Consider the following 27,410-nt stretch of genomic DNA (forward strand, 5'->3'; position numbering starts at 1 on the left):
CTAAGGTGCCACAAGTACTCCTTTTCTTTTTGCGAATACAGACCAACACGGCTGCTACTCTGACGCTGACAATAAACTGCTCAAGTCACTATCCCTCTGTTGTGACACAGCACCACCCGGTGGAGACTGCAAACATTCTTGCGTCATTGACGTTCAACAGTGGATCCAACATACAGTTCTCTGCAAATCATTGTGAATGTCAAACGTTATATTTGAGATAGGACAAAATTAATGGCTCTATGGAAACCATAAATCCCGTGATATGTAGGAAACACGTATTACGCTCTACTTGACCAGACATTTTGTTCAACAAAGCAACACTTAAGCCTGTTCTACATCTAAATTCTGCCTTGTTTTTCTTTCAGTACTCAGCTCTGAGTCCAGTGCACAGTGCTGACATTGCGTTGAAGAAGGTTGCAACCATCAATGATGTATGTGAATCCATGAAACAGCAGCTTTTAGCCCTTGTCGAATGGGCGAAATATATCCCAGCGTTCTGTGAACTTCCACTGGATGACCAGGTGAAATAGGGTTCTGTCTCTGTCACTCCCTCAATCCATTTATATTTAATATAAACACATAGTCCCTGCCCTTTAACATCAAACTGGGTGATATTCAGTAGAATTCACCATGCAAAGCAAGAAACTCCTTGCAGGAGAGGTGGAATTTTAAAGGGCCAGGCTTTTGTTATTACTAACTAATTAGAAATGATTGCCACCCACTGAAGACAAGAAAAGTATTGCATATGATCAGCTGAGCCAGCACTGGGAATGATGGGTCAAAAGGGAGGTTGTATTTTTTCTACCATTATCCGTTGGTAGAAGGATACAATAACCACTGTTTCCAGAGCAATATCAAATAAAACGTTCTCCTTTGTTCTTGCTTTGCAAAATGAGTTTTGCTTTAATGTTTTGTAAATGTAATGCTTCTAACATCTAAAGAGTCAAAGCTATAGTCAAGTTAGGGTCAGATTTTGCTCTCAATTACCCCAGGAGTAATTCCATTGTCTACAGTGGAACCATTCCAGATTTGCACTGATTTAAATGAAAGCAGAATTTTCCCCATTCTGTACACATCAATCACATGACTGTTCCTCTGTCTGCTATCGAAGTGTAATACGCTCCATTTCTTCCCTGTAATCTGCAGGTTGTCTTGCTAAGAGCCCATGCAGGAGAACACCTACTGCTGGGAGTTGCTAAACGGTCAATACCATATACAGATTTTCTATTATTAGGTAAAATAATATAATTCATTCTTGCTTTGAAGTTTGCACAGATTTACATGCTGGATAATCATTATGTATCCTGCCCATCTGCAACTGCCCTTGCATTCAGATAGCTAATATATATTTCACCTGTTATGCTTTATGCTGTTAAATTGTTGCTACTTTTCTCTAGAGATGGCCGCCCTGCCATGGTGGATAAAGTCCTCTCTCCATAGAGCCTTTACATCTGTTTGTAGACCAAAGAGCTTGGGGAACTTTCTGGATGTCAGACAATATATAAATAGGCAAGATCATCGTTGTATTTTAGCCAACAAGCTGCCTTGATAATTCAGGCTGCTAGGATGAAATTTTTTTGTTATGACTAAGAAAAAAAATTAAATACAAACCAAACTGTGACCCCTTGACATGATAACTTCAATTATAAAATGACACCAAATTACATGCAAACATGCACCTTCCACCCCTCCGCTTCTATAGCGTTGCTAGAATGTTTGTTCCCCAAGTAGGAACTTAAAGACTATAATTGTCACCCCTTAAATTCAGGGCCGCATCTCTGCATTCCAAGGAAAAACCCATAGGACTAAGGCTGAGAAAATCTCCATGAGGTTCTCTGTGAGGTGCTTTCTTCCCCCTGGTCCATTGAGGGGGGGACAAACAGATCATGAGGCTCGTTCCCAGAACCCAGATATTGCCAGGATCTGCACAGATACTGAAGGATCAGCAGAAGGCCAGGTATCCTATGCTACCTAAAAGCATTGGTGCTCCAAAAGAGCCGCTCTGATAGGACTTCCACAGTCAGTGGCTTCCATAGGAGTCCTCTTTAAGGAGGATTGTTACTTCCCAGGGCAGTACTGTCCTGCTGGGCAATCTCCACAGAGCCAGTGGAGAGATGATGTGCAGCCTCTCAACCCCATAGAACTCCCACTGCATAGATCCTCAGACACATGGATAACTTGGTACTGGCTCAACGAAAAAGCGAGGGGAGAAATACTGCAGAGACAAGAGCTCACTCCTTATCTCCAGACCAGGTGGGGAGACTCATACATGGGTCTTGGAGGCCTTGAGTTTTAGTTCAATGTATTTGTGCTGGAGTTGGAATCGTCAGAAAATTAAAATGATGCTTTAGTTAGAGACAGCATGTAAATGTTACCTCTGCTAATGCACGTTGAATGCTCACTGTTCTACTAAGCATTTTGGCTCTGTCCACACTGCAAAGGGAAGGTATGATTGCAGCCTGGGTGGGCATACCCATATCAGCTTTAATCTAGCTAGCACGAGTAACAATAGCTGTGTAGACATGGTGGCACCAGTTTCAGCACAGGCTAGCAACCAGAGTTCAAGCCCTCTAAGGTCCCTGGATATGTACTTTGCTTGCTAACATGTGTCACCACATCTACACTGATATTGTTACCTATGCTAGCTAAATTACAGCTGACACAGGGATGCATACCATGCTACCATCACCCTGTCACTTTGCGATATAGACCTCCCCTTAGATACTAATGCTTAGAAATTAAGGTAATAGGTCCCTTAGAAATACTAAAGAGAGATTAGATCAGATATTTAGATTAGATAGATATTTCCTTGTAATTTAAGATGGTGTTTTCTTCTACCATTTAAAAAACAGTCGGGATTATCCACTGCAGATGGGAGGAAAAAGTTGGTCTCAACAACATTATGTTGGCCAAACTTGGGTAAATTATTTCTACAAAAAATTGTACATGAGTAAGGCTACGATTTAGTCATGGAGGTTATGGAAGTCACGGAATCCGTGATTTACAGCGACCTCCGTGATTTCAGCCTGTGCTGGTCGGGAGTTGCAAGGTCCCCCACTGCCCAAAGGGGCAGGGAGCTGCAAGGTACCCCCACTGCCTCTGGCTGCCGCTACAGCTCCCAGACACCGGGGGCAGTGGGAGAACGCCCCGAGCTCCAGGCCGCCGTGGGTGGTGGGGGAACTCCCCCAAACTCTGGGCTGCCGGGAGCAGTGGGGGAAACCCAGAGCTCCTGGCTGCCCAGGGTGATGGGGTACCCTGCAGCTCCCAGCTGCCAGGGGTGGCGGGGGCACCGCACAGCTCCCAGCCCCTATAGATGGGGGGTCCCTAGAGCTGCAGGCAGCCCCTAGCTGCTGCTGGCAGCTCCTAGCCCCTCCGCAGCTGCCCTGCTTCCGACAGTGTGGGGAACCGCAGATCCCTATTTTGTCACCATATTTTTAGTAAAAGTCACAGACAGGTCACGGCTGCTGTGAATTTTTCTTTTTTGCCCATGACCTGTTTGTGACTTTTACTAAAAATATCTGTGAAAAAATCTTAGCCTTACACATGAGTTATGATAGTCTGTGGCCAGATGCTCAGACAGGTATAACAGGATGTTGCTCAGCACATAATGTCAACCTGATTTGCATGAATGGTTATGGCAACTGCATGCACAAATTGGGTAATTAAGCACACAAATGCATCTAAGTAGTTATTCGCCCATGTCGATTCTGAATTTGACCATGAAATTGCATGTGCAAATTATACACATAATCATGTGCTGCATTCTGAAAATATGGCTGTTGGTGTCTGAAGAAATGGGTGATTTACTAATGCGCCATGTCCAAAGAGCTGGTGTAAATGGCTGATACAGATGTTTTTTCATCTCCTCAGGAAATGATTTCATCATTCCAATGCACTGCCCAGAACTGGAAATTGCTCGCGTAGCCATTCGAATCCTGGATGAGTTGGTAAAGCCCTTACGTGACATCCAGGTTGATGACAATGAGTATGCATGCCTTAAAGCGATCATATTCTTTGACCCAGGTAAGTCTCTCAGATTTACCAAACCTCTATCATCAGTGGCAGATCATGGGATTCCAAGAGAAGAATCTTGATAGAACTAAAACGGCACATAAGTGGGTGGAGTGAGGGGTCCAGTCTGTGGGGGGAAAAAAGGATCATTTATGGCATTTCTTGAAAATGCCATTATTGTCGATCCTCCTTCATTTTGTGGTGCTCAACTCACTCATCTCCCCTAAGAAGCATAATTGCAAGGTTTGTAAGTATTAAAGCAAAGCATTTGCTCCAATCCGAGATGCATCCAAAACCTTACAGAACCTGCAGGAACTGAGCTGCTTCCAGAGTTTGACCTCACTCAGTGATGTATATCAATAAAAAATGTGGACATGCTTGCCTATATTTAATTTTTCAGTGAATTAATCAAACAACAGAATGGGAATTAAATCAGGGACCAGAAGGGAGCATAAAATCCACAAATGGTTAGGCCATGAGAAGTGTTGATTGCCTGCAGTTTCCATCAACATCAGGAAGGATACTGCAACGTCTCACGGTCATGGCTTAAGAGCGCAAAATGATAAAATAAAGAGAAGATTTAGGGAAAAGAGAACGGAAAATTAGGGCCTGCTCCGAAGCCCATCAGAATGAATGGGAGTCTTTCCGCTGACTTTGGTGGCTTTGGACTAGGCTCCAAGTGAGACAAATGAAGGCACCTTCCGGGGTTTGTGAGAGCATTACAAATGGTCAGGGCTCTAAAAAAATAACACTCTTTGGGCTGGCCAGTGTCTAATAAGTGATAAGAGTTGAGTTGTTTGATCAAAAGTTGCTGAATGCTGGGCTAGACTTAGCAGGGGGAGTGATACAAAGAGCAAACCATGAATGAAGGGGACAGGATGGGGCCACCTCGCATACAAGAAGAGAAGAGTACACATCAAAGGCCTGGCCTGCAGTAGAACTTTAGAGACCTGCTGCTTTTCTAGCTCACGTGGTCCTGAATAGCTGTGTTTTTTTATTCTAACCCCTTGCTGAGCACTATCCATCCATCCTTCTGTCCCTCCCCCGACACCTATCTTTTACTCACATGGCCCCCATTACTGTAATATCTGAGCCCTTCACAACACTGAGATCCTCTTTCTTCCCTGCATCTTGAGTCCTTTTATCCCCACTTTACAGCTGCAGAACAGAACCTAGGCCAACGCCCAATGAAACATTCTTCTACTGGCACTTACCTGTCACTGTATGTGTCTTCAACTCATTTCTCATCATGGCCCTTAGCCCTTTCCTGTGTATCTGGAGGGCTGCAGCCTTGAAGCAACATACCTAATAGGACAGGACTCCTTAGTCTCTTCTCTTCATGAGTGTCCTGAACAGACTAAACTGCAGGCACCCAGCCTTACCTACCTCTCCTTAAACATTGAAAGTAGCTTCAATTCTTTGGGACAGTCTGGGTGAAATTTCCAAACAGCCTAAAACCACTTGGACTGGCATAAGAAAAGATTTGTTAGGAACATAGAGAGAAAATCCAATTAAAATAATAGAAATGCACTGCATATCACATAGAATCATAGAATATCAGGGTTGGAAGGGACCTCAGGAGATCATCTAGTCCAACCCCCTGCTCAAAGCAGGACCAATCCCCAATTTTTGCCCCAAATGGCCCCCTCAGGGATTGAACTCACAACCCTGGGTTTAGCAAGCTAATGCTCAAACCACTGAGCTATCCCTCCCCCCCATAGCTAGACTTATACACTGCAAAAACTAAGGCAGATACTATAAGTACCATCTCCATTAGTTACAATATACAAAGCCTCTTTCCTGGTCCAGCAAGGCAGTGTATTTCAGACCCAGCCTGTGTGTGATCCCGCAGTTAGCCCTTTCGGATCACTGTGCCATTCCCACAAAGATATTTACACAGTTGAAGTCCCCCAGGAGGATAGGATGGTCTCTCATGAAGCATGCACTGGATGGCTCCCAAAGCCATTCAAGATTATTTTCACTACTTTGGATAGATAGTTTTTGATCCCAATTTCCCTTTACTATTCTATATAGGTTTTTATACTGAGCTCATCCTTTAGTACCTGAGTGCCTGCCAGTATTGCATTAAGAAATGTGACTACACGGCCATCACACATTGTTTGTTCTCTCAGCCTCTCCCAAGCGAGACACTTGTACAGAGGAGATGTCTTAGTTTGGTAGTGTCTTGTTTTTTTCTTCCCAACTATAAATATCGTTGTAGCTTTGTTTTGATGTTACAGAAGGCAGGCCAAAGAAACGTGCCTTGCAGCTGAAATGGAAAGTGGAACGGTGTGTGAAGGGCTTTAGTTACTGGGGGAGTTCATGCTGCAGTCTCAGACCAGGCCCCCCGAGAAAGTTGTGTCTCCCACACAGATGAGTTTTACTCTTATGTGGAGGGTTCCATTGTGCCAAAGGGGGGCTGGGGGTTGTCAATCGCAGTCTTCATCCTGGAGCTTTAAAACAAAATCTTTCAGATTTCCTGTGCTCAGGCTGTGGAGTGCTTTGAAGATATGGGGCAAGACTCTGAACTTAACTAGAAAATCTATGGGGAATCTATTGAAAATCTGTACCACATTTACACGAGGCATTCAGGCAACAGCTGTTTCTCAGCTCCACCTTCACAATCTATTTCCCCACACACCTCTACACCCCAAGGAACAGCCTTTGTTCTGGCCTAAAAATCCTGGCCATGATTTTGAAAAATAAAAGACAGGCCCCTAACTTCATATTTATGCCCCAAAAGAAGTGACTTGGTTTTTCAGAAGGGCTGAGCATGCACTAAATTCAAGGGCAGCAGCAGGATCCTCAGCACTTCGCCCACTTCTTTTGGGGCATAAATAATTTTAATCTCCTCTTCTTCATAATCTTTCCTTTTGCTTGTTAACATGGGTGGCAGGTGAAACCCACCCTCCCCGCGCCCCTGACCAGGGAGGCTAGCCCGCTGGCCCCATCCCTTCTGCCCGAGGCCACAACCCCCATGGCCAGAGGAGCCCGGAGCCCAGAGTCCCCCTCCTGCAGCCAGAGGAGCCCTGTCTGGCCTGCCACAACCACCCCAAGCCAGTGGCCAGCCTATCCCAGCCGTGCTGGCCAGCCCAACCCCCAGGATGATCCCAACACCAGGCTATTGGCCAGATCCAGCCTGAGCTGTCTCTGGCCACCCCGACTGCTGGTGGGCCCAAGTCCTGAGCTCCAGGCCACCATCTGGATCTGAATCCCTGCCAGCTTCAGGGGAGAGGGAGAAGGATGGCAGGACAGAGTGTGGGCAGGGCCACACGGCCTGGGTTAGGGAAGGCTTAGCCTCCCCTGGCCTCTGATATCCATCACCCTGCTTGTTAATCATCCTACCTGCATGATTCAAATTCCTATTTTCCTAGCATTCCCTTTAGAGATTGCTCTGCTCCCTGTGGGATGTGAACTAACACGGAGCTGCCACATTGGAGCCATTCCAACTTCTAGTCGAAAGGAGAAATATTTTTTAAAAAACCATCACTTGCTGTAGCAGTGTATTTAATCTTTTCTTCTAGAGTCTAGCTGACTGTGAGAGCTGTCCCAGCTTGTGTGTGTTTGTGTGTGGAAAGTGTAAATTGTCTGTCTCTATCTCCCAGACTGTAAAGGCCTGAGCGAACCTGGCAAGGTGAAGAACATGCGATTCCAGGTGCAGGTCAACCTGGAGGATTACATTAACGACCGGCAGTATGACTCGCGAGGGCGGTTCAGCGACATTCTCCTCCTCCTGCCGCCACTCCAGAGCATCACCTGGCAAATGATAGAGCAGGTCCAATTCATGAAACTCTTTGGCGTGGCAAGGATTGACAGCTTGCTGCAAGAAATGCTTCTGGGAGGTACACCCCCACTGAGATCCTCTTTCTTCCCTGCATGCCTTGAAAACCGTGAGTATTTCAAAGGCCTTAACAACAATGCTAACACCAATGCCATATTTAGGGATGCCCCAGATGGACCAAATTAAAGAGACTTTGGAGCCAGATCAGCAGTTGATGTACATTGGCACTGAAGCTGATGGATCTATGGTGATTCATGCCAGCTGAGGATCTGACCTATTTTCATTAGCGCATGCATGGAACTGACACCCCCTACCCCCCTTCAAGGGTACAACATTTTGTAGTAGTACAAAAAGCAAATTGTAACCTTGTGAAAATATCATATTCAGGGCTGAACTGAGGGCACCTGCAAACAGGGTGACTGGCCACAGATGAATAGCCAAAATGCTGGAGCTGGGAGCAGCAGAAATCAAGTTCTTTTAGGTAACTAAGAAGACAGTGTCACAGTTGGAAATGGTAGGGTGCCCCAGGAGAGAGGGGAGCAGGAGGAGGGGACACAGGGGACTGAGGAAATTGGGGATACTTCTCCTAGTCATCCCACTACAAGCAATTCTTCCACTCCCTGTAAAAATGTGTGACGTGCCTCAGGTCATAGGAATGCATCTGCTGGTTTTTAGTTTAATAATGTTGGGGAGAATGACTTCTTTTCCATGCTCCTACGCAGGAACCACTCTTGATGTACAATACCAATCAGGACCTTCCAACCTCGACCAGGAACCTCTGCCAGGACACGAAGCTTTACCAAACATGAGTTCTGCGATTCACACAATTCCAGACCGTAGGTGTTTATCTTTATGCTATTGGCAGGCAAAGTACGGGGATTGGATAGGAAGCTGCTGGGCTTATAGGCTTAGTTTGATTTATTTAAGCATCACGCTTAGACTTTGTGGGGCTAAATGGGACTTGTCATGTGTTAGATCCAGCAGCAGGAGACAAAATAGGGGTCCAAACCTCAGGATCCTTCCTTAGTTTTTAGCCAGGCAAAACTGCCACTGAAGACAATGCACTGGGTCTTACATCTCACTGGGCCCTATTATGACAGTGTCATCATTCCACTTATAATTTGTTTAAGAGAATATTCACAACCAACATCCCAAGAATTCAAAAATCATGTCAACACCACCCTAACCTTCCAAATCATGAGATTTTAAAAATACACTACAGCTCCTTTTTATTTGCCTTTTAGTTTTTACACCTTTAGGTTACACACTTCCCAGGTTTCTTCCACAACCATAAGGGCAAGAAACTTACTTTTTATAGATGAAAGCTGAATCCAGGAGCAGGGATTTTAAGACCATCACCAAATAGCACAAGACTATCAATAAAAAGCAGGAGCATTGGCAATGCTATTTTATATGCGCAAAGGTAGAAGTGTAAACATTCAGAAAGTAGGGCACATAGTAGCCAGTGCGATCTGTTTTATTATATGCGAAGTAAATTGTCAGCAAAATAGAAATACCATTGAACCCGCGTGAAAGGCAATTTCATTAGGCATAGAATCTTTAAAGCTTCCAGTAAACTTTTGATGAAGTTTTTTTTAAGAAAGCCCACTGATTTTATTATTCCTTTCATGGTAGCTTAAGGTTGGTATTCACTGAATTGGCAGATGGCCCTAATTCTACCCCTCTTACATTTTTTCCATAGCATAGACTGAAACTTAATAGAAACGCTGTGGACAACTGGCTCTCCCCCTTCCCACGAACTCTCTCTTCCGTTCATACTCATAGAAACTACAGCAAGTGTGTGCACGGAAAAGTAATTAGGAATAACATCTCTAAGATAAATAGCATTGAAAATTGAGCTAAACTAACAGCTAGGCACAAGAAGGAGAGCCAGCATCATGTGACCAGTTAGCACGCTATAGCCTACCACTGAGTGACAGGGCACAATAAGAGAGCCATTGCTCTAATTAGAGATCAGCACTTTGAAGTGGGAACACATTTTCCCAAGTACTAGTGGAAGACGATGCAGTATGTTGCTTGGTAAAACTCCTAATAACTCACCCTGCACCAAGTCCCTGATCACAGAGTGAAAGGGGGAAGAGGCTACCTGCATTCACAACAAGCTACACCAACATACTGGTAGCACCTGTCCTCCAAGTGTTTTGGTGTGAGTCAAGAGCTGGGTTCAGTTCCTCAGATAGCATGTGGTACCCTGGACAAATCATTTAGTCTCTCAATGCCTCAGTTCCCCATCTGTGAAATGGGGACAATGAGCCTTACCTCCCTTATGCAGCATGTTGAGAGTGGTTGCTGAAGAACACGTTGTTAAAATGAAGCTATTAGCACTTCCCTACCTTGCAGAGGTGTTGTGAGAATAAAATGTGTTAAAGACTGCAGGCCTCAGACACTTAGGAACTTACATGGTCCCCATGATCAAAGAGTCATTTCCTCAATAAAATGATCTAATAAAAAATTTTAGGAATTTTGTTATGAAAAAAGGTATTAACCATATCAGCTACTGAGGATTGTTTTTAAAGCTACACATCTTGAGTTATTTCATAAAGACAACTCAAGATAGCCAAGAAACTATGCTAAGATACTGCATTTAGTGCTGTTCATGAACTTGCATCTATACCACCATCTTGATCCTTGTGACTCTATGTTGCTGTCTTTAAGCAGATACCATGCAGTTAAAAACGTTGTCTCCCAATATGTTTTAATTCTTGGTTTTTATTTTTCTCCCTTGCAGCATCTCCAGAAACATCCCTTCCTTCTCCATCTACCAGCACAGGAAGTGAAGACTACAAACTAGGCCCAACCTCAGGGCCAGAGGCCCTTGTGAAAATACTGCCTCAGACCATCGTACCCAAGCAAGAGATTTTATAAAGGGACAGGCAAAAGAAGCCAACAGCGATACCCAATGTCCCTATGTAAAGTTAAACCATCCCTGCTTTCTGCCATGGCAATGCCCAGCAATTGCCTGCTTATAACAAGATCTTATGACGACACCCTTTCCTGTCAGTGATTAAAATGGCAGTGTCAGACTGTGGCTCACCAATGTTCTCTCTATATCATCACTCTCTTTACTGGAGGAGCCTGGACTCGACGCTGTTGTTCATTTTAGAACCATCAAGACTGTAAGCTGGTTGGAACAGGAACTTCTTGCTTCATGGTTGTACAGCACTAGGGGGTCCTGACTACAGAAATATAAATAAGTAACTCATATCGCTATTGTTGATTGCTAATGAGCATGCTATAGCTCAAATAGGCAATGTGAGAAGGTCTGTTTCTATTAAAAGTTGAAGTACATGCCCATCACTCCTGCTGTTATTCAAGCTAAATCTAGAAAGCCTGGCGGAAGCATAGATCAGAGGTGCTCTTCGTAACCTGCAGAGTATGGCTTCCTTATTTCACACAGACCTGGTATTGTACAAGATTTTTATGGTGTTAGTAAAGAACATATAATGCTGTAGATTAGGAGTCACAGATCTTATATTTAGACTAACCTGTGCTTAGGGCTGTTCAGCTATTAAAATATAACAATTCTTGAAACCCGAAGCCCATATTTGGTCTGTGACAAACATCCTGGGAAGGATAAAAGCGTTCTTTATTCTAACTAACTTGGTGTACTCTGCAGGAGGCAGTATTTGTTTATACATCTGGAACCCAGCTACTGCATTTCTATACTTCCATTCGGTCTTTTATAAATCTAATGTGTTGGTAGGAGAGCTGGTCATAATGACACTGTAGATAATTCTTAGGAACAATGCAACTGCTAATAAATGTAAGGAACCAACAAAAAAGGCTTGGCTTCATACCATATCTGGAAAAAAAATGACAGTCTTAAAACATGAAGATATTTTCCCTAGCATGTAGATACAGTTTTGCTGTAGCTTCATGGAGCAGATAGTATGAAAACATCCTTTTTAAAAAAAACAAAAACAAACTTCACAGTCCTGAATTATGCAGACTTTTTAATTTTTATTTAAAGCAGCTCTCCCAAGCCTCTGTCACTGAACTATATATTTTGAAAAAAATTTATTCTGTGCTTTTATATCATGGGATATCACTGTACTTAATGTGGAGGACTTGTAGCACCTTAGAGACTAACCAATTTATTTGAGCATAAGCTTTCATGAGCTAAAACCTATTTCATCAGATGCATGCAGTGGAAAATACAGTAGGAAGGTGTGTGTGTGTATATATATATATTTTTTTCATGGTGTGTGTACACACACACACACACACACACACACACACTGAAAAAATGGGTGTTGCCATACACACTGTAATCAGAGTGATCAATTAAGGTGAGCTATCATCACCAGCTCACCTTAATTGATCATTATCTTTATAGTGTATGGTAACACCCATTTTTTCATGTTGTGTGTGTGTGTGTGTGTGTGTGTGTGTGTGTGTGTGTGTGTGTGTGTCTTCCTACTGTATTTTCCACTGCATTCATCCGATGAAGTGGGTTTTAGCTCACCAAAGGTGCCACAAGGACTTCTCGTTCTTTTTGCTGATACAGACTAACACGGCGACCACTCTGAAACCTGTGTTCTTACTGTTTAATTCCTAAGTTAGCCAGGCTCCAACTACTTCAAACAACAAACTTATACAAGAAAAGTATTCTTAAAAAGCAGCCAAACACCACCTTAGTTGGCTGCCTACATTGATCAACAGTACTTTCAAGACAACTAACCACAACACTTTGTTTGTTACATAGACAAAAGTTCACTGAACGTTTAACATGCTTTTGAAGGAAAAGGAATAAGCTCACAGTTGGAAAGAATGAAATTGTTATTAATACTGCTGTCTTCCAACAGCAACTAGTTCCTTCACTTTAATGATCTGTGAGTCTTTCCCAGTCCTGCACAAGGCAGAAACTCAACCCTTGACTATCCAGTCTATGAACCCAATTTGTAATATAATAGTAGATGTACTTTTTGGTCCTCAAATTTGCACTCTGTAAAATTGCCTTAGATGTCAATAAGCTAGAATAATATTTTGATTTTAGTTTGTGAATCAACAACCAACCTTCTAGTATAAAACATGCATTGTGTACAAACATAGCATTATGTACTTCCATTCCCCCCATGTACACAATCTGATTTGCACAAAGCTCTTGTATTGGTAATGAATGAAATGTAGCTAAATATAAATCTACCAAGTGAGCAAATTCCATTATTTGAAGATTGTTAATATGGTAATGTATAAACAAAGCTCAGATGGAAAAGCTCCACATTCTGATTTACTTTGCTTTTGCGAATCATTTTAGTAGCAAGTTGCTCAAGTTTCTGCACTGATTTCCCTGAGCATATACTTTCTTTAAAGATTTTCACCCAAAGCATATAAACGTTAGAAAAACAAACTGATATTGGTAAGCATGCAAGTAATATACGCCAACCTGTTTAATTGGACATAGCCACAAAGCCACTTGATAGCCTATAAGCATTGTGTAGTTAGTACTTTACGGCTCAACAGGATGAGGGAAAATATTTTGCTATGGCAACATACTGATATTTGATCTTGTAAATACATTTAAAGAAGGTATCACATTAAATCTTTGCAAATTGGTTTTGTTAGCATCTCATAACTAAAAACACTGTTCTTATCTGTTAATACCCCTCCTCCCCCACTGCTTGGCTGGAATTATTTTTCACAAAGAAACACCCTCTTTGGCCTTTCCACAGGGCCCCCCTCCCCCAAAAGCATAGTCTTTTCAAAAAAAAAATCTCTAAATGTATTTGTTAAGGTGTATTCAAATATGCTTTGAAAGTTATAGCACCTGCTGTACCAGATTTCTGAATTTTCTTTTTTAAATAAAAGGTGCAAGAATGAATTTTGAGACCTTTCTATACTTTAACAGCATGCCTATTGCTTCACTGAAACAAACAGATATCCGAGAAAGCACAGTGTTACCTCTTCTTTAATGTTTTATTTACATGTATTTTACATAACAGATCAAAGCATGTGGAAAATATTAAGGTATAGTCTTGAGTATACTTCAACTTCTTACTGTATTATAGATCCAAAGAAAACTTGAAATATTCAGTACACAGTAAGTTTTCACTTATATTAATAATTGGACTATGCATCTGTGATGTGTGGTGACCATCCACTTTGTTATTTTGGTACTAAATACTGTTGCAATACAAATTACTCTGATTTGCTACTGTGGGACAGCTGGAAAATGCTGAAAGGACTGCTACTAGCAGTACCTATTTCTATAAGAAATTCAGAACATAATCAGAAAGCTATACCTGAATATAGACATTGCAGCTCACGACTCATTTTCAAAATAAAAAGCACCAGCTTTTTTTCATCATATTCTATTAGCATTGCAAAGAAGTTTAATTGCCACTTGAGTCACATGGCAACATACAGAATGACCTCTTAGGGTATGTCTACACTACAGTTGGGAGCAAGCCTTCTAGCCCAGGCAGACACACTAACAGGGCTTGAGCTAGAGCACTACAAGCATCAATGTCAACATTTCAGCTCAGCCAGAAGCTCAGGCTCTCAAGTCCAGCCATCCTCCTATGCTTGAAAGCCTGAGCTAAAATATCTGCATTGCTAGTTTGAGTGTACTAGCTCAAGCCTGTCTAAACAAGCTGGAAGACTCACTCCCAGATGCAGTGTAGACAGACATACCTTTATAGACAAATGAGACTAGAGTACAGCTTAACTACTTGTGTGTGAACGTCTCAAAATCAGAAATTGTTAAAACATGCTACAAAATACAATTAAAAGTGTTAGCATAAGTTTATATGAATGCATTTAAGGTAGTTTTCTATACAATCTGCCATGAATGAAAAAAGATGGGAGCAAAATGATGGGAGCCTTCACAGCTTTGTAAATAAAACCAGAGACTTGAGTCAGCTAGTGTAAAGAAAGAGGCTGCATTGTTTTGGATAAGGTTTTTATTACCGATTAGCAAACCAGGAGGTAGGTTTTGCTTCAGTTGAGGCTCAGAAGCCGTTTTAGCAGACATCTGAAAACTGAACAAAAGTACGCCAAGAAGAAGTCTTGCAACACATCTTCTTTAGCTCCTACTTTTCAAGAATTTACTGAAATATCCCAATTATCAAAGTATCCATGTAAAAGAAAAGCCACTACTTGATTTTCAAAGCTTGTTTTTCACAAGACTATTTTGTGATGCTTCAAGGGGACAGTTACAGAACTAACTGGTTCTGGTTTTAAAACTTCTCCAGGAAGCTCCACAAGTAAAATATCAAATGGTAGTTTGTCTTACCTTAAGGTAAGACTCCCGAACAGCTTTTGCCTCCTCCCCATCTTTGATTCCTCCCCTATCATTAAATCTATATTAAAGACCATCTTCTATGGTCTTCAATATAAACAGAACAGGTAGTTCGCAGTTTAAAGAATACTTCGAAGAAGTAGAAAACTGCTTCTAACATATGGAAAGAGCTGACCCCAGATGTATTGGGGCCTTCAGTAGAGAACAGTTTAGTTCCTCCCAAGACCACCAAAATGGGTCCCTCATCTCTTTCCCTTCTTCAAGTGGCTCATCATCCTCTTCCTCTACCCTTTCCTTCTATAAGGCAGAAAACTTTTCTTTTTGCTGGCCAGCCTCCTACTCCTGAAGCTAGTGTTTGGGATGGTCATCTGGAACTCACTGTTCTTGCGCACCCCACTTTGGAGACCACTGCTCTAGACGAATACACCGTCTATACAAACAGATGCAGTGTTTTACGGAAATGAAATCTCTGAAGGGAAGAATTCATTGAGGATCATCTGACTTTGTGGAGGTGGGAGTTTTCTGTATTGATGGACAGTTACTGTTTTATAGGTGGCTGTTACCCAACCAATACTAATTAGTCCAGAGCATGCAGCAGCAGCAGCAGCTTCTCCCTTTGATTACCAACACAGTGTGGCCATGAAGCTGAACAATAACAGATGGCCATTTTATTGAATGCCTTTAAAATGGATTGTGTCCTTAAGCATGACATAGGGTCATTATTTAGCATGTGTTTGAGGTCAGTCTGGATTATCACAGCAGGTCCCTTCTGGTTTTGTAATCTGTAATTTACGACATTTTGAACATACAGTGAGAAATTTAGTAAGTGTATTTGTAAATCTAAAAAGCAAAGAGACATGGTCCTTGAACTAAAGAGCTTCCAGTCTAAATAAGCACAGGTAAAGATAATGACCGAGATAGGGAGTGGAAGTTAATTAACTTAGACTTATTCATTACTTTATTTTTACATTAAAAAGTTACAATGTAACAAGGGTTTGAAAAGCCAAGTCAACTTGATTTCACACACACACGCACAAAGTCACAGGTTTCAACTGCTTTAAATGATATTTTCTGATTTTCATCAGTATATTTTATTAAACAATATACATACTAAAAGCCTCATGACAAAGCCAGATACATTTTTCTCCAATATTTATGGAGGATGTTGAACTGAATATTCAAAGATTCTTGTCCAACTTCCAACCTTCCCCCTCATTTACATGATACATGTATTTTTGTTAGTCTGTGGCTTTATTGGATGTGTCCATCTGGCAATTCTCCATATTACATACCTACTCCCTAAGCACTGTATACATCTTCTGAAGTATTGCACAGTTTTGTTAATTGAACCATGGTATATTGAATGGATCCCTTAGTAAACTGACACATACTAAGACATAAATGTGATGAAGAATCAGTATGATTAAGAATTAAGATTCCACAAAGATTTGTACAGAAATGGAGAAACAAGTCACTAAGAAAAGAAAGCATATATTTAGTCTGTGAATGTAAACTTACTAATGGCAGATCCTTGAGCATATCATACTGCTTGAGGTGGGATAAACTTGTTGATGCTAATGGAAAAACAAAAACAAAAACTGGACAAGTTTAAGGCAAGTCCCAGAACAGGGAGCTGTTTACTTTCCACGCACAGTTCAAGCTATGCATCAAGGCTCCTGCTTTATCCTCCTGCGCGGTGGATAACTCAAAGAGAATAAAGTAATGATCGAAGAATTTTTGCATTTATCTGTAGTGTTTAGATAACCCATTTTCAGCTGTATTTCATCACTTGCAGATTGTGTGTCATCGCTGATTTAGGAACATACCTTAGAACTACTGTTATTTGTCAGACCCACAAAAAACAGTTATATTTCTACACTGTTCATTCCTTTTGTTTTCAATCAGTTTTGGTTGGAAAATGGTGAAATGAAAAAATTTTCCCTTTACATACTGTATACTCATTTTCCATTTTGCACTCAGATTTCTTGTACTTGCACAAAGGAGGCTGGGATTACATTCCCTAACTCTGAAGAAAGTCTCCCTCCGTTCAGCGATGGCTCTATTTAAGTGACTGGTGAACTGTTTACCAGTTTCTGAATGGATGTAAAATCTATACAATAAAAAAAACAAACAAACAAAAAAAACAAAAGGGCCTCAGGACCGTACAATAATGATTGTTCTTTGGATCAAAGTTATACCAATCTGCAATACATTCATTTTTAATCCTACAGGAAGATCTAGTCACTGGTCCCTCAGATACCCCCACACAAGTTCCTTTAAAGTCAATGCACTAAGAATTGAAGACACACATCACAGGGCAGAATTTGACCCATAGCTAAAAGTTAAAAATATTTGATTACTGCATGTTTAGAACTTACCTAAATGCCATTTAAGATTAATACTGCCAAATACAAGACATGCTATTGTGAATCACGGAAGACATTTGTCAGAGCTGGAGGAGTGCATCTGACATGTTTATGTTACCACGTGCACAAATCTCGAATTATTAGTATGCAAGGATTGCATGTCTGAAGTGGGATGTAACAGTATAATTCTGACTATCAGGACAAATAAAAATATAAATAAAATTAAAGGACTGAATAAGTCATTATTCCCTGAAAACTAATTAATTTAGAAAGCTTGATGTCATTTAAAATGGGCTTCCAGCATAACTACTAGATCTCATGATTGACAACTGCACCTCAGTTCATAAATTTTATAAAACACAAATTCCCAAAACATTTATCAAATAAACGGTTCAACAAAAATGCAAAATTAATCCCATTAAACAATAAGTTACAGTAGTATGATGACATTTTGGCTTCTTTAGTGTGGTTACACACCTTTCTTTTGTTATCCTGCTGAAAGATCATTACAGCATCCAGTTTACATTTCTGAAAGTTAATGAGATGTCTGTGACTATAAAACTTTGCTTGCTACAAGCAAATGTCTTGTTTGTTTCAGTTGGTCACAGATTATATGTAGACAGCCATTTCTGGCCCCAAATAAATATTTATATAGTATTCTTTCCAAGTTCAAGTATGATTAGAAAGGCTCACACGGAGAACTCAGGTCCCCCTTTCTTTGCTCTCAGCAAAAGTTGCCTGATTCGAAATCCTGCAAAGGGATTGATCCACAGGAGTGAAGGTTGGCCCCCAAAGACAGATTTCATCCCTTCCCAACGTAGCCTCCTTTCCCAGGTTGGCTTTTCACTTTTAAGCCTCTCAATCTCCTGCACATAAATTAACAAACAAACAGTTATACACTTAACCACCAGGGTGGACTGATTTAAATCAAGATATAGGAAACCTTGATTTAAAATCAATCAATTTTAACAGTGTTTCACATTTGTACTTTATTTTCCTAAAGAAAGGAAAATTCTCATTAGCACAACTCAGACTATGAAGATCTTCATTTGTGTATGCATTATGTATACACACAGACTAACCAGATACATGCACACCTCTGGTCGCTATACAACATTAAAAATCTTAAGCAAATTGAATGGCAACATGGAATATCTGGTTAGACAAAGTTTTGGATTAAAAGGGAAGCATCACCACTGTACTATCATCAGATTCAGAGCAGGAACAACTCAAACTCCAGCAGTCGAAAGGGTATCTAGTAGCAGTACAGTGCACTTCTATATTAAAGGGTACAAATGAAGATGCTGTTAGCCAAGACCAGCAAGGACTAAGTGTCTTGCATTTCTCTCCAGCAAACCTTTAATGCTGAATGGAAGACCAACACCATGATCTGAAGAAACAACTATCAGCCGTCCCCACTACGGGATGACCAGAACTGGGGGATCCCACAGATTTTTTCCTGTCCCCCCCTTCAAAGAAAGATGTGGGGGTCTAAACTAGAAATACTGCAAACCCTGTGCAGAAACGCCGTCAAGCACTGAACTGGTGTGCATGAAACAAATTAGTGCTATTTCTTTCTAAGAAAGAAATCAGAATGATTCATTGAGCTGTGGGGGAATGCAGCACAATGTAAGTATTTAAAGCTTGCTGAATACATTGCATATTTATTAAATATTTTTCTGCAACAGTATTTCATGAGAAACAAAACACTAAGCACCACAAAAAACGAAAATGAACACTAGCTGCACCGCATGCTAGGGATCTGTGCTAATAAGAAGCTGTTAACTACAATTATTGAATTTAGGCAAAAATGAAATAAAACTTCCAATAAGAATCTCAACTCAAATCAGATCATTTACAGTACTCACTTCCCACTAATGACAGTGGAACACTCACGGTTTGTTTTCCCTTTTGTAAAGCATACAGCTATTCAATATCTAAATGCAACATTTGCAAAGCAGCATCAGCTGAGAAAATTCAGGATGCCACTTAACTCAACTCCCTTATATCTTCAATCAATTACTCAGATTGGATGACATTCTTCCAATGTTTACACTGGGATTTGGGGAGGAAAATGGATTAACACCAAATATCAGCCAGGACATTATTTCAGTGCCATAAAAAAGGTGCAAAAAAAGCACATCTCTAATCCCAGATTAAGCACATCATGTATACTTTTGGTGACAATCTAACAATTATGAAAATCCCACTCATAAATGTCCAAGTAATTTAGGAGCACAAGTCCCACTGAAAGACAATGCAACTTGTTCTAAAAGCTTTTGAAAGTCTCTCCCTACTGCATCATGTAGGGGAAGTCAATACTAAAGGAGAACACATTTGTTACACATCTGCTCATTAGCAAAAGCAAATAATTGTTTCTAATTCTCCCAGTAGCAGGGGAAATAATAGATGTGTGTTTAAGATTTGAATATTTTCACCATCATAAAAGCTCCTCTATCATATGCAAATAAAGCTATAATTATTACACCAAGCAAGGGAAGTAAGTTTTACCGTTTCATCATTGCATATTGAGTGGATTTGGGTGCCAAACATAACAGCAGTGAAAGTGAGAAACAGAAAACCCTCAAGGCACAAAAAGACCATCAGGATCACAGTTACAGGCGGAGAGAAGTCACTGCATTCTGTGAAAAGAATAAACTTAATTATGAAAAAAAAAAATCACACCAAGAACCCATGCAAACAGCAACTCCAGAACAGTGTGCCTCTTCCTTCAATACAAAGTGATAAAATATGTTTGTATTTATTTTACAGTGGTGAAATCAGCTCAACTCCAGATTTTACTTTCCGCCCCATAGACTTTACAGTTTTAGACAATTCAGTTCATTGGACAAGTAAATGCTAATTTGAAAGTGACTGCAGTCCTGCCTTGTCATATACTACATTGCACTGCATTAAGATGTCTTGCCCTGGGGTAACCACAAGGCTACATCAATTTGAGAGACAATAATCATCTTTGTGTAAGACTTTGTACAACATTAGCCCAGGATACACACTTTACCAGATATAAAATGAAGGGCAGATAGACATGAATTCAGCACACAACACAAAAACTGCAGCCACAAGAGCCCTGCCTGCTCCTGGTTGGCTGTTATATCTACCTGATTTTTCATCCTTGCTGCTATGTTTTGCTTGCCTTGTGTAGTGCTGAAAGAAAATTAAGCTGTATCTCGGAATCAGGAGCTGCTCACAGTCTTATTGCCCCTTCTTCCCCCACTGGCTTTTTTGTCCATCCATTAGTTAAGCAAGGAAAAATTTGGACCAGGGCCGGCGTTAGACTTCCCTTGGCCGAGGGCCAAAGCCAAAGCCTTAGCCCCACTGTCTGGGGCCGAAGTCCAAGGGCTTCAGCCCTGGGCGGTGGGGCTTGGGCTACAGGCGTTGGTCGCAGGCTTTGGTACACCCCCGCCCCTCATGCAGTGTTATGCAGTAATTTTTGTTGTCAGAAGCAGGTCGCGGTAGAAAAAAGTTTGAGAACCCCTCCCTGCTCTAGGTGATAGAGGGGTTAATGAAAAAGAGTCTTGATACTGACAAACCCCAAGCATTCGTAAACAGAGGAGACTCTGGCTTAGAAGGTATCCTTAGGGTTCCTAAACACTTGCAGTACCAATGGTATCAAAGATTTGGCTGAATGGGAACCTGTGGAGCATGAATTTGGTACCCGTGCAGCTGGTACCAAGCTCTTGGTATGGGATGAGTTGGCTCTGCTCCCTGCAGTAACTTAGGGACGTGAACAGTCCTTTGTCCTGTTTGAATTCAGTACTGGAGTCAGTCTTAGATGACGGACTCCTCTTTGCCTTTGTGATACCAATCTCATTTGAAGCCTGCATGGAACTCCCATTGGGACTTGAGGTCTCTGTAGCCTACTTGTCAGACGGTGACAAAGCTTCTTGGAGATTTACTCCTTATACCTCCTCCTATTTAGAGGCAGATGTAGATTCATAGATACTAAGGTCAGAAGGGACCATTATGATCATCTTGTCTGACCTCCTGCACAATGCAGGCCTAGATGACGACTTTGGTACTGTAGATTACTTGGTGCTGCATACTTCTCTACTGATCTTCAGTGACTGAAATCTTGAGGTGGACGGGGCATTACTTGTACTGGGACATACAGCTTGCTCCATCATTAGAAGTTAAACTTAATTGCTCTATGTTTTCAGGATCTACCCTTGAAGGAAGTACAGATCTTGCACTTACTGGGGATATGAGTATCACCCAGACAGCAGAGGCGCTGGGAGCGTAGGTCACTTATCTGAATAGCCTCATGACAGAAGAAGCTCCTCGTGAATCCCAAGAGAGCCCAGGATTCCTGATCAAAACTAATAAAAATTTAACCCCTACAAGGGGAGATCTACCTACATAACTCTCTAAATGATTTTTTAAAATTTTTTAATAGCTTGAGAGAGGAAGAAATAAAAAACTGTAACACCATAAGCTAACTAACTATAAGGAAACTATCCGAGGAAAAAAAGCTAAATGTTAGAGAACAGGCACCACAGATTCCATCTCTGGCCGTTGGGAAGGAACTGAAGGCCGTTCGTCCCCACAGCCCCATACAGCCTTGGCGAGCGGCATGAGGATGTGTGGGGTGTCCCCAAGTGTTGAACGGGCATGGCTACCAAATGTCTCCCATTAAAGGTGCAGGGACACCTGACATGGAGCACTCAAAAGGACACTACTACAAGAAGTATGTATGACTCGGTTATTTTTTTTAAGCTTTCATAAATTCCGGACAGTTGATAGGGATTTATTATGAGTTCTTTCCATATTTCAGTGCTGAGGAAGTTGTTAAAAAGTAGCAATCTGTTCACAGTATGCATGAAGACACTATAAATCACACAGAAGTTCGGACAGGTTCCCCTAGAGATGAGCCATGCACATTCCAAACTGCATTATAACATGCAAAAAATGAAAGATAGATATGTGTATGAAAGACTGAAGTAAAGAATTTTATGTTTGAATACCCTCACCCAGGGCTCAATGAACTAAGCCCCTTAACTTGGTCCTAGGACTTCCCCCAGTATTGAGAGCCTTATGAAATGTGCCTCACCTATGATCTAGAGCCCATCCCTAGTTGTTGTTATTATTCAAGGTGACTCTTGAGCCCCTCATCCACATGCCCTCCCTGGTATTTACAGCAATAATCCTCCATTCCCTTGCATTAAGGACCCTGGTATTCCTTCAGCCATATAACTCTCCCAATGATCTTGAGAGTCCAGCGAGCTCTGGTGCACCAAAACATTGCCTTAAAATACTAATAAGCACAAGAAAGCATGAAGGAATTAGCAAATTTCAACTAAGCATCATACAAGAAAATAAGATGGCATGAGCAGGCAAGAGAATATTCATGACATATTAAACAGTTGAAACATTGGCAAAGATTTTATGATTTTTTATTTATAAAACACTGCTTGGTTATGGTGGTAGAAATAAACACATGCTTACCAGTCCACTGTCCTTTGACACAAGAGAAAAACTGAAACCCACACAGAATGAGTGCATGAGCTGAAATTAGGGCTATATACATCTGGAAATAAATAGAAATTTGCTTAGTCTTGATTGTTTTGTCAGTCAGTAAAGCAGACATTCCTTGCAGCCAGTTTTTATTGTTAGGAAATTACATGCTTGGGTGCAGTATCGTTCATTAATTGGATAAAATGGAGTAAAATCAACTCCAGCAAAGTTCAAATAAAAAAAATTCAGCAAGTACAACAACGTACACTAATTTATTAGCTCTTTGGATCACATTACAATTACAAATGTAATAAAGCGAAAAAAAGAGTTACTAACCTTTCTGTAACTGTTATTCTTTGAGATGTGTTGCTCATGTCCATTCCATGTTAGGTATGTGTGCGTGTCGCGTGCGCCACTACCGGAGATTTTTCCCTCCATCAGTCAGACTGGCTCTAACGCTCTCTTGAGCAGTGCGGGTATGCGCCAGTATAAGGGGTGCCGCTGGTCCCAAATCCTCTCAGTTGTTTCTTGCTGGCCAACTCCAACAGAGGGATAGGAGAGTGGGTCGTGGAATGGACACGAGATACACATCTCAAAAGAACAGTTACGGAAAGGACAGTAACCGATTTTTCTTCAAGTGTTTGCTCATGTCCATTCCACATTAGGAGACTCACAAGCAGTACCTCAGGAAGCAGGCTCAGAGTTCAGGGACGTGCTGACTGCAACACTGCTCTTCCAAACCTGGAGTCATCTCAAGCCTTTTGGATGATGGCGTAGTGGGATGCAAAGGCACGAACCAACGACCAAGTTGCAGCCCTTCAGATGTCTTAGATTGGAACCTGCAGGAGGAATGCCGCTGAAGAGGCCTGAGCTCTCATGGAGTGAGAGTGATTAGGGTTGCTTGAGATGGGACATTCACCTGTTTGTAGCATGCCTGAATACAGGAGATTATCCAGGATGAGATCCTCTGGACTGACATTGGAAGTCCTTTCATCCTTTCTGCTACTGCTACAAAAAGTTGTATGGATTTGTGAAAGAATTTCGTCCTCTTGCTATAGAAGGTGAGGGCACGCTTAACATTCAATAAGCGAAGCTGCTGCTCTTCTGAATTCTGGTGAGGCTTTGGAAAGAAGACCGGCAGAAAAATGGCCTGGTTGCTATGGGATTGTGAAACCACCTTTGGCAGGAAGGCTGGGTGGGGGCGCAGTTGGACTCTGTCCTTGAAGAACACCATATATGGAGGCTCTGACACAAGGGCCTTGATTTCAGAGACTCTTATGGCTGAGGTGATCACTACCAGGAAGGTGACCTTCCAGGAAAGTAGCAGCAGAGAGCATGATGCTAGCGGCTCAAAGGGAGGACCCATGAGTCTCGAAAGGACCAGGTTTAAAACCCACATGGGGATCAGCTCGTGAACCTGTGCGTAAAGTCTCTCCAATCCCTTAAGAAAGCAGTGTCATCTCATGAGAGAACACTCATCTACTGCCGACTGGTGGGTGGAAGGCCAAAATTGCTGTTAGATGCACCTTGATGGATGCGAGAGCCAGACCTTGTTGCTTTAGATGGAGCAAGTATACCAGGATGGACGCAAGGGAAGACTGAGTCGGAGAGATGCCTCGATGGGATGACCATATCAAGAACCGCTTCCAGTTGGCAAAGTAGGTAGCCCCCTAGTGGAGCACTTCCTACTGCCCAGCAAGACCTGTTGAACTTATTCTGAACAGGACTGCTCCTCTGGGTTTAGCCATTCAACTTCCATGCAGTTAGGTGAAGGGAGCCGACGTTCAGGTGCAACGTGCTGAGCCACACCCGGGCTATAAGAATAATTCTCGCCTCATCAAGCTTGATCTTCAGGAGGACCCTGTGAACCAGAGAAACCGGAGCAAATACACAGAATTGTAGCTCTGTCCATGAAAGCAGGAAAACGATGGAGAGGGAGCCCAGACTGTGCCCACGCAACGAGCAAAAAACTGTTGGCATTTTCTGTTCTGCTTGGTCGCGAACAGGTCTACCTGGGGAGGTCCCCCTCTCTTTGGGAGATGAACCTGGTGACCTCTAGATAAAGGGACCATTTATGGTGAGAGAAGAAGGGTCTGCTGAGGTGATCTGCCAGGGCATTCTCCAGGCTCCCAGAAGATGTGAAGCTTTGAGGTGCGTGGAGTGCTTCAGAATTCCCATATATGGATGGCCTTCTGACACAATGCAGAGGATCAGGCTCCTCCCTGTTTGTTGATGTAGAACATAGCCACGGTGGTGTCCATCAGTATCTGCACTACCTTTCCTGGGATCTGTGGGAGGAACACTTAGCAAGCTAAGCAGACTGCCCTGAGCTTTTCCTGGAACCACAGGCCCTGAGTGAACCGAGGTGGACTTCCCAACCTTGGGTGGAAGCATCCACGACTATGGACACCAAAGACTAGGGGGTGACGAAGGGGAGGCCCAACACCACTGAGAGGAGCTGCTTCCATCAGATGGGGGAAATGAGGATGAGGGCTGAACAGTAAGCACTGAGTCCAAATGGTGTCTGTTTGGGGTGTATACTGAAGCAACCACATCTGCAGGTGTCTGAGTCACGGCCTTGGGTGCCAGACCATGCAAGTGCACATGGCCATGTGCCCGAGGCAAAACTATGTCGGGCTGAAGTGAGATAATCAATCCAAAACCAATTGGGAGGTAAGGTCCAAACTGGGAACTAGTATAGGGTTCCCGTCTCGGAGGCAGAACCGAGAAGCGGGGCAGTTGCTGAGGCCTGAAGTGCTTCCTCAAAAAAGTTGACGGAGCATAGAGGCCCAGGCACCTGACAGTGGTCCTTGAGTCCTTCAGGCCATGGAGCTTTGTATCCGTCTGCTCTGAGAATGAGGAGCCTTTGAAAGAGCAGTCCTGGATCAACTGTTGGACCTCGTGAGGTAGCTCCAAGGACTGCAGTCAAGAACATCGCCTCATGGTTACTGCAGAGACCAATGTTCTTGCCGCTGCATCAGCTGCTTCTAGTACCGCCTGGAGTGAGGCCTTGGCAACATTCTTATCCTTCTCTAAGAGGGTAGAGAATTTATGCCTCAGGACTCAAGGCAGGGAGTCTTTGAACTTGGACAAGAAGTCCCACAGATTGTAGTCTTATCTCCCCAGTAGGGCTTGCTGGTTTGAGATATGTAGCTGTAGAACAGCTGTCGAATAAACTTTCCTCCCAACAGGACAAGTTTGTGTCCTTCTGTTTGGGGGTAGTGCCGTCTGCCTCCTTGTTGGCCGCCGATACAACAAGGGACCCTGGAGAGGCGTGGGAGTATAGATACTAGTTGCTGGCTGGCACATATATCTTCTCAGCCCTCTTCGAGGTGGGGGGGCAGAGAAGAAGAGGTTTGCCACAGGGCCTTGACCAGACCCATTACAGCCTCATTAATAGACAGGGCCACCTCAGAAGGAGCTGCTGCAGCCAGAATGTCAACAAGGATGTGGGATGATTCCTTGAGTTCCTCAATCTCTAGCCCCAGGATAGCTGCTATCTGCTTTAGAAGCTCCTGATGGGCCCTGACGTCATCCTGTGGAAGCAAGATATTCAGCCCTGAGACAGCCTCATCTGAGGAGGAGGAAGAGGAAGAAGAGGCTTATACCAGAGGGAGGAGTTTTTTTCTCTTCCTCAGCCTCAACATCATCCATGGGGGCTACATCCTGAATATGGATACTGGGGTTGGCACCAGAGTCGAGGTTCGATGTAGAGCAGGATGGAGGGGGAGTCCACCTCTCAGAAGCAACTAAGAAAGATCGGCGGGAAGGTGGACCCAGTACCGGGGGAAACCCCCAAGGATTCCAGTACAGCCACTGCATAGACCACTGTTCACTTGGCCAGGTGCCAGTGGGGGGACCCGTACTGAGGTTGGGTGGTACACAGGATGGGTGCTGGTAGTGGCTGGATGTATGGTTTTGCCCGACTCAGATGAAGAACCCTCCTGAAGTGACCATGGTGGAGCGGTACCCTCTCAGCCTCCATTTGATGCAGAGAGTCTGGAGACCGGTGGCAGACAGGAGACTGGACATTCTCCCAAACGCTTCAGACAACTGGAGTATGGGTTGCTCATGGGCATAGGCTTGCCACAAGTGTCACCGGGTTTGAAACCTGTGGACCAGGCATGCCTGGCCCAGCAGCAAAGAGAGCCCCTTGACGATAAGGAGACTGGGGCTCTAACTATTTGCACTAATGCTATTTACAATACATACACTACAACTATACTTAAAACAAACTATGAAACAGAGGAAGAAACCACTGAGAAGAATGCCTTGCCGAAGCAAGAGTTGTTCCAGAAACTGTCTTGAGCAGTAACAAGGAACTGAGAAGGATGCAGTGTTGGTGGTGCCCCTATAACGGCGCATAAGCGCATGGGTCCAGAGGGCACTAAAACTGGCCCGACAGATACAACTGAGGGAAAAATCTCTGGCAATGTTGCACACGGCACACACATACCTAATGTGGAATTGACATAAGCAAGCACTCGAAGAAGAACTACTGGATTTTAAGTCATTGAAA

The 27,410-nt window shown here is 42.7% G+C and overlaps 2 protein-coding genes across 3 annotated transcripts in view; one reads left to right on the top strand and one right to left on the bottom strand.

The window, feature by feature from the left end:
- Positions 1-10,678, top strand: part of LOC119841041 (hepatocyte nuclear factor 4-beta-like) — a 43,572-nt gene extending 32,894 nt beyond the window's left edge. The window contains exons 5-10 of the mRNA XM_043494718.1: positions 366-521; positions 1,147-1,234; positions 3,871-4,023; positions 7,617-7,901; positions 8,515-8,628; positions 10,542-10,678. Of these exons, the coding sequence (XP_043350653.1) occupies positions 366-521; positions 1,147-1,234; positions 3,871-4,023; positions 7,617-7,901; positions 8,515-8,628; positions 10,542-10,678 (933 nt within the window). The remainder of the gene's footprint in view (positions 1-365; positions 522-1,146; positions 1,235-3,870; positions 4,024-7,616; positions 7,902-8,514; positions 8,629-10,541) is intronic.
- Positions 10,679-15,988: 5,310 nt separating this feature from the next.
- ZDHHC7 (zinc finger DHHC-type palmitoyltransferase 7) overlaps positions 15,989-27,410 on the bottom strand; it is a 43,637-nt gene continuing 32,215 nt past the window's right edge. For both annotated transcript variants that reach the window (XM_038367978.2, XM_038367979.2), the window contains 3 exons: positions 22,883-22,964; positions 19,931-20,061; positions 15,989-18,285 (listed from right to left, as the gene is read on the bottom strand). In XM_038367978.2, the coding sequence (XP_038223906.1) occupies positions 18,109-18,285; positions 19,931-20,061; positions 22,883-22,964 (390 nt within the window). In that variant the 3' untranslated portion in view covers positions 15,989-18,108. The remainder of the gene's footprint in view (positions 18,286-19,930; positions 20,062-22,882; positions 22,965-27,410) is intronic.

This window comes from Dermochelys coriacea, chromosome 12, assembly GCF_009764565.3.
Source record: "Dermochelys coriacea isolate rDerCor1 chromosome 12, rDerCor1.pri.v4, whole genome shotgun sequence".
In the NCBI taxonomy this organism is placed as follows: Eukaryota; Metazoa; Chordata; order Testudines; family Dermochelyidae; genus Dermochelys; species Dermochelys coriacea.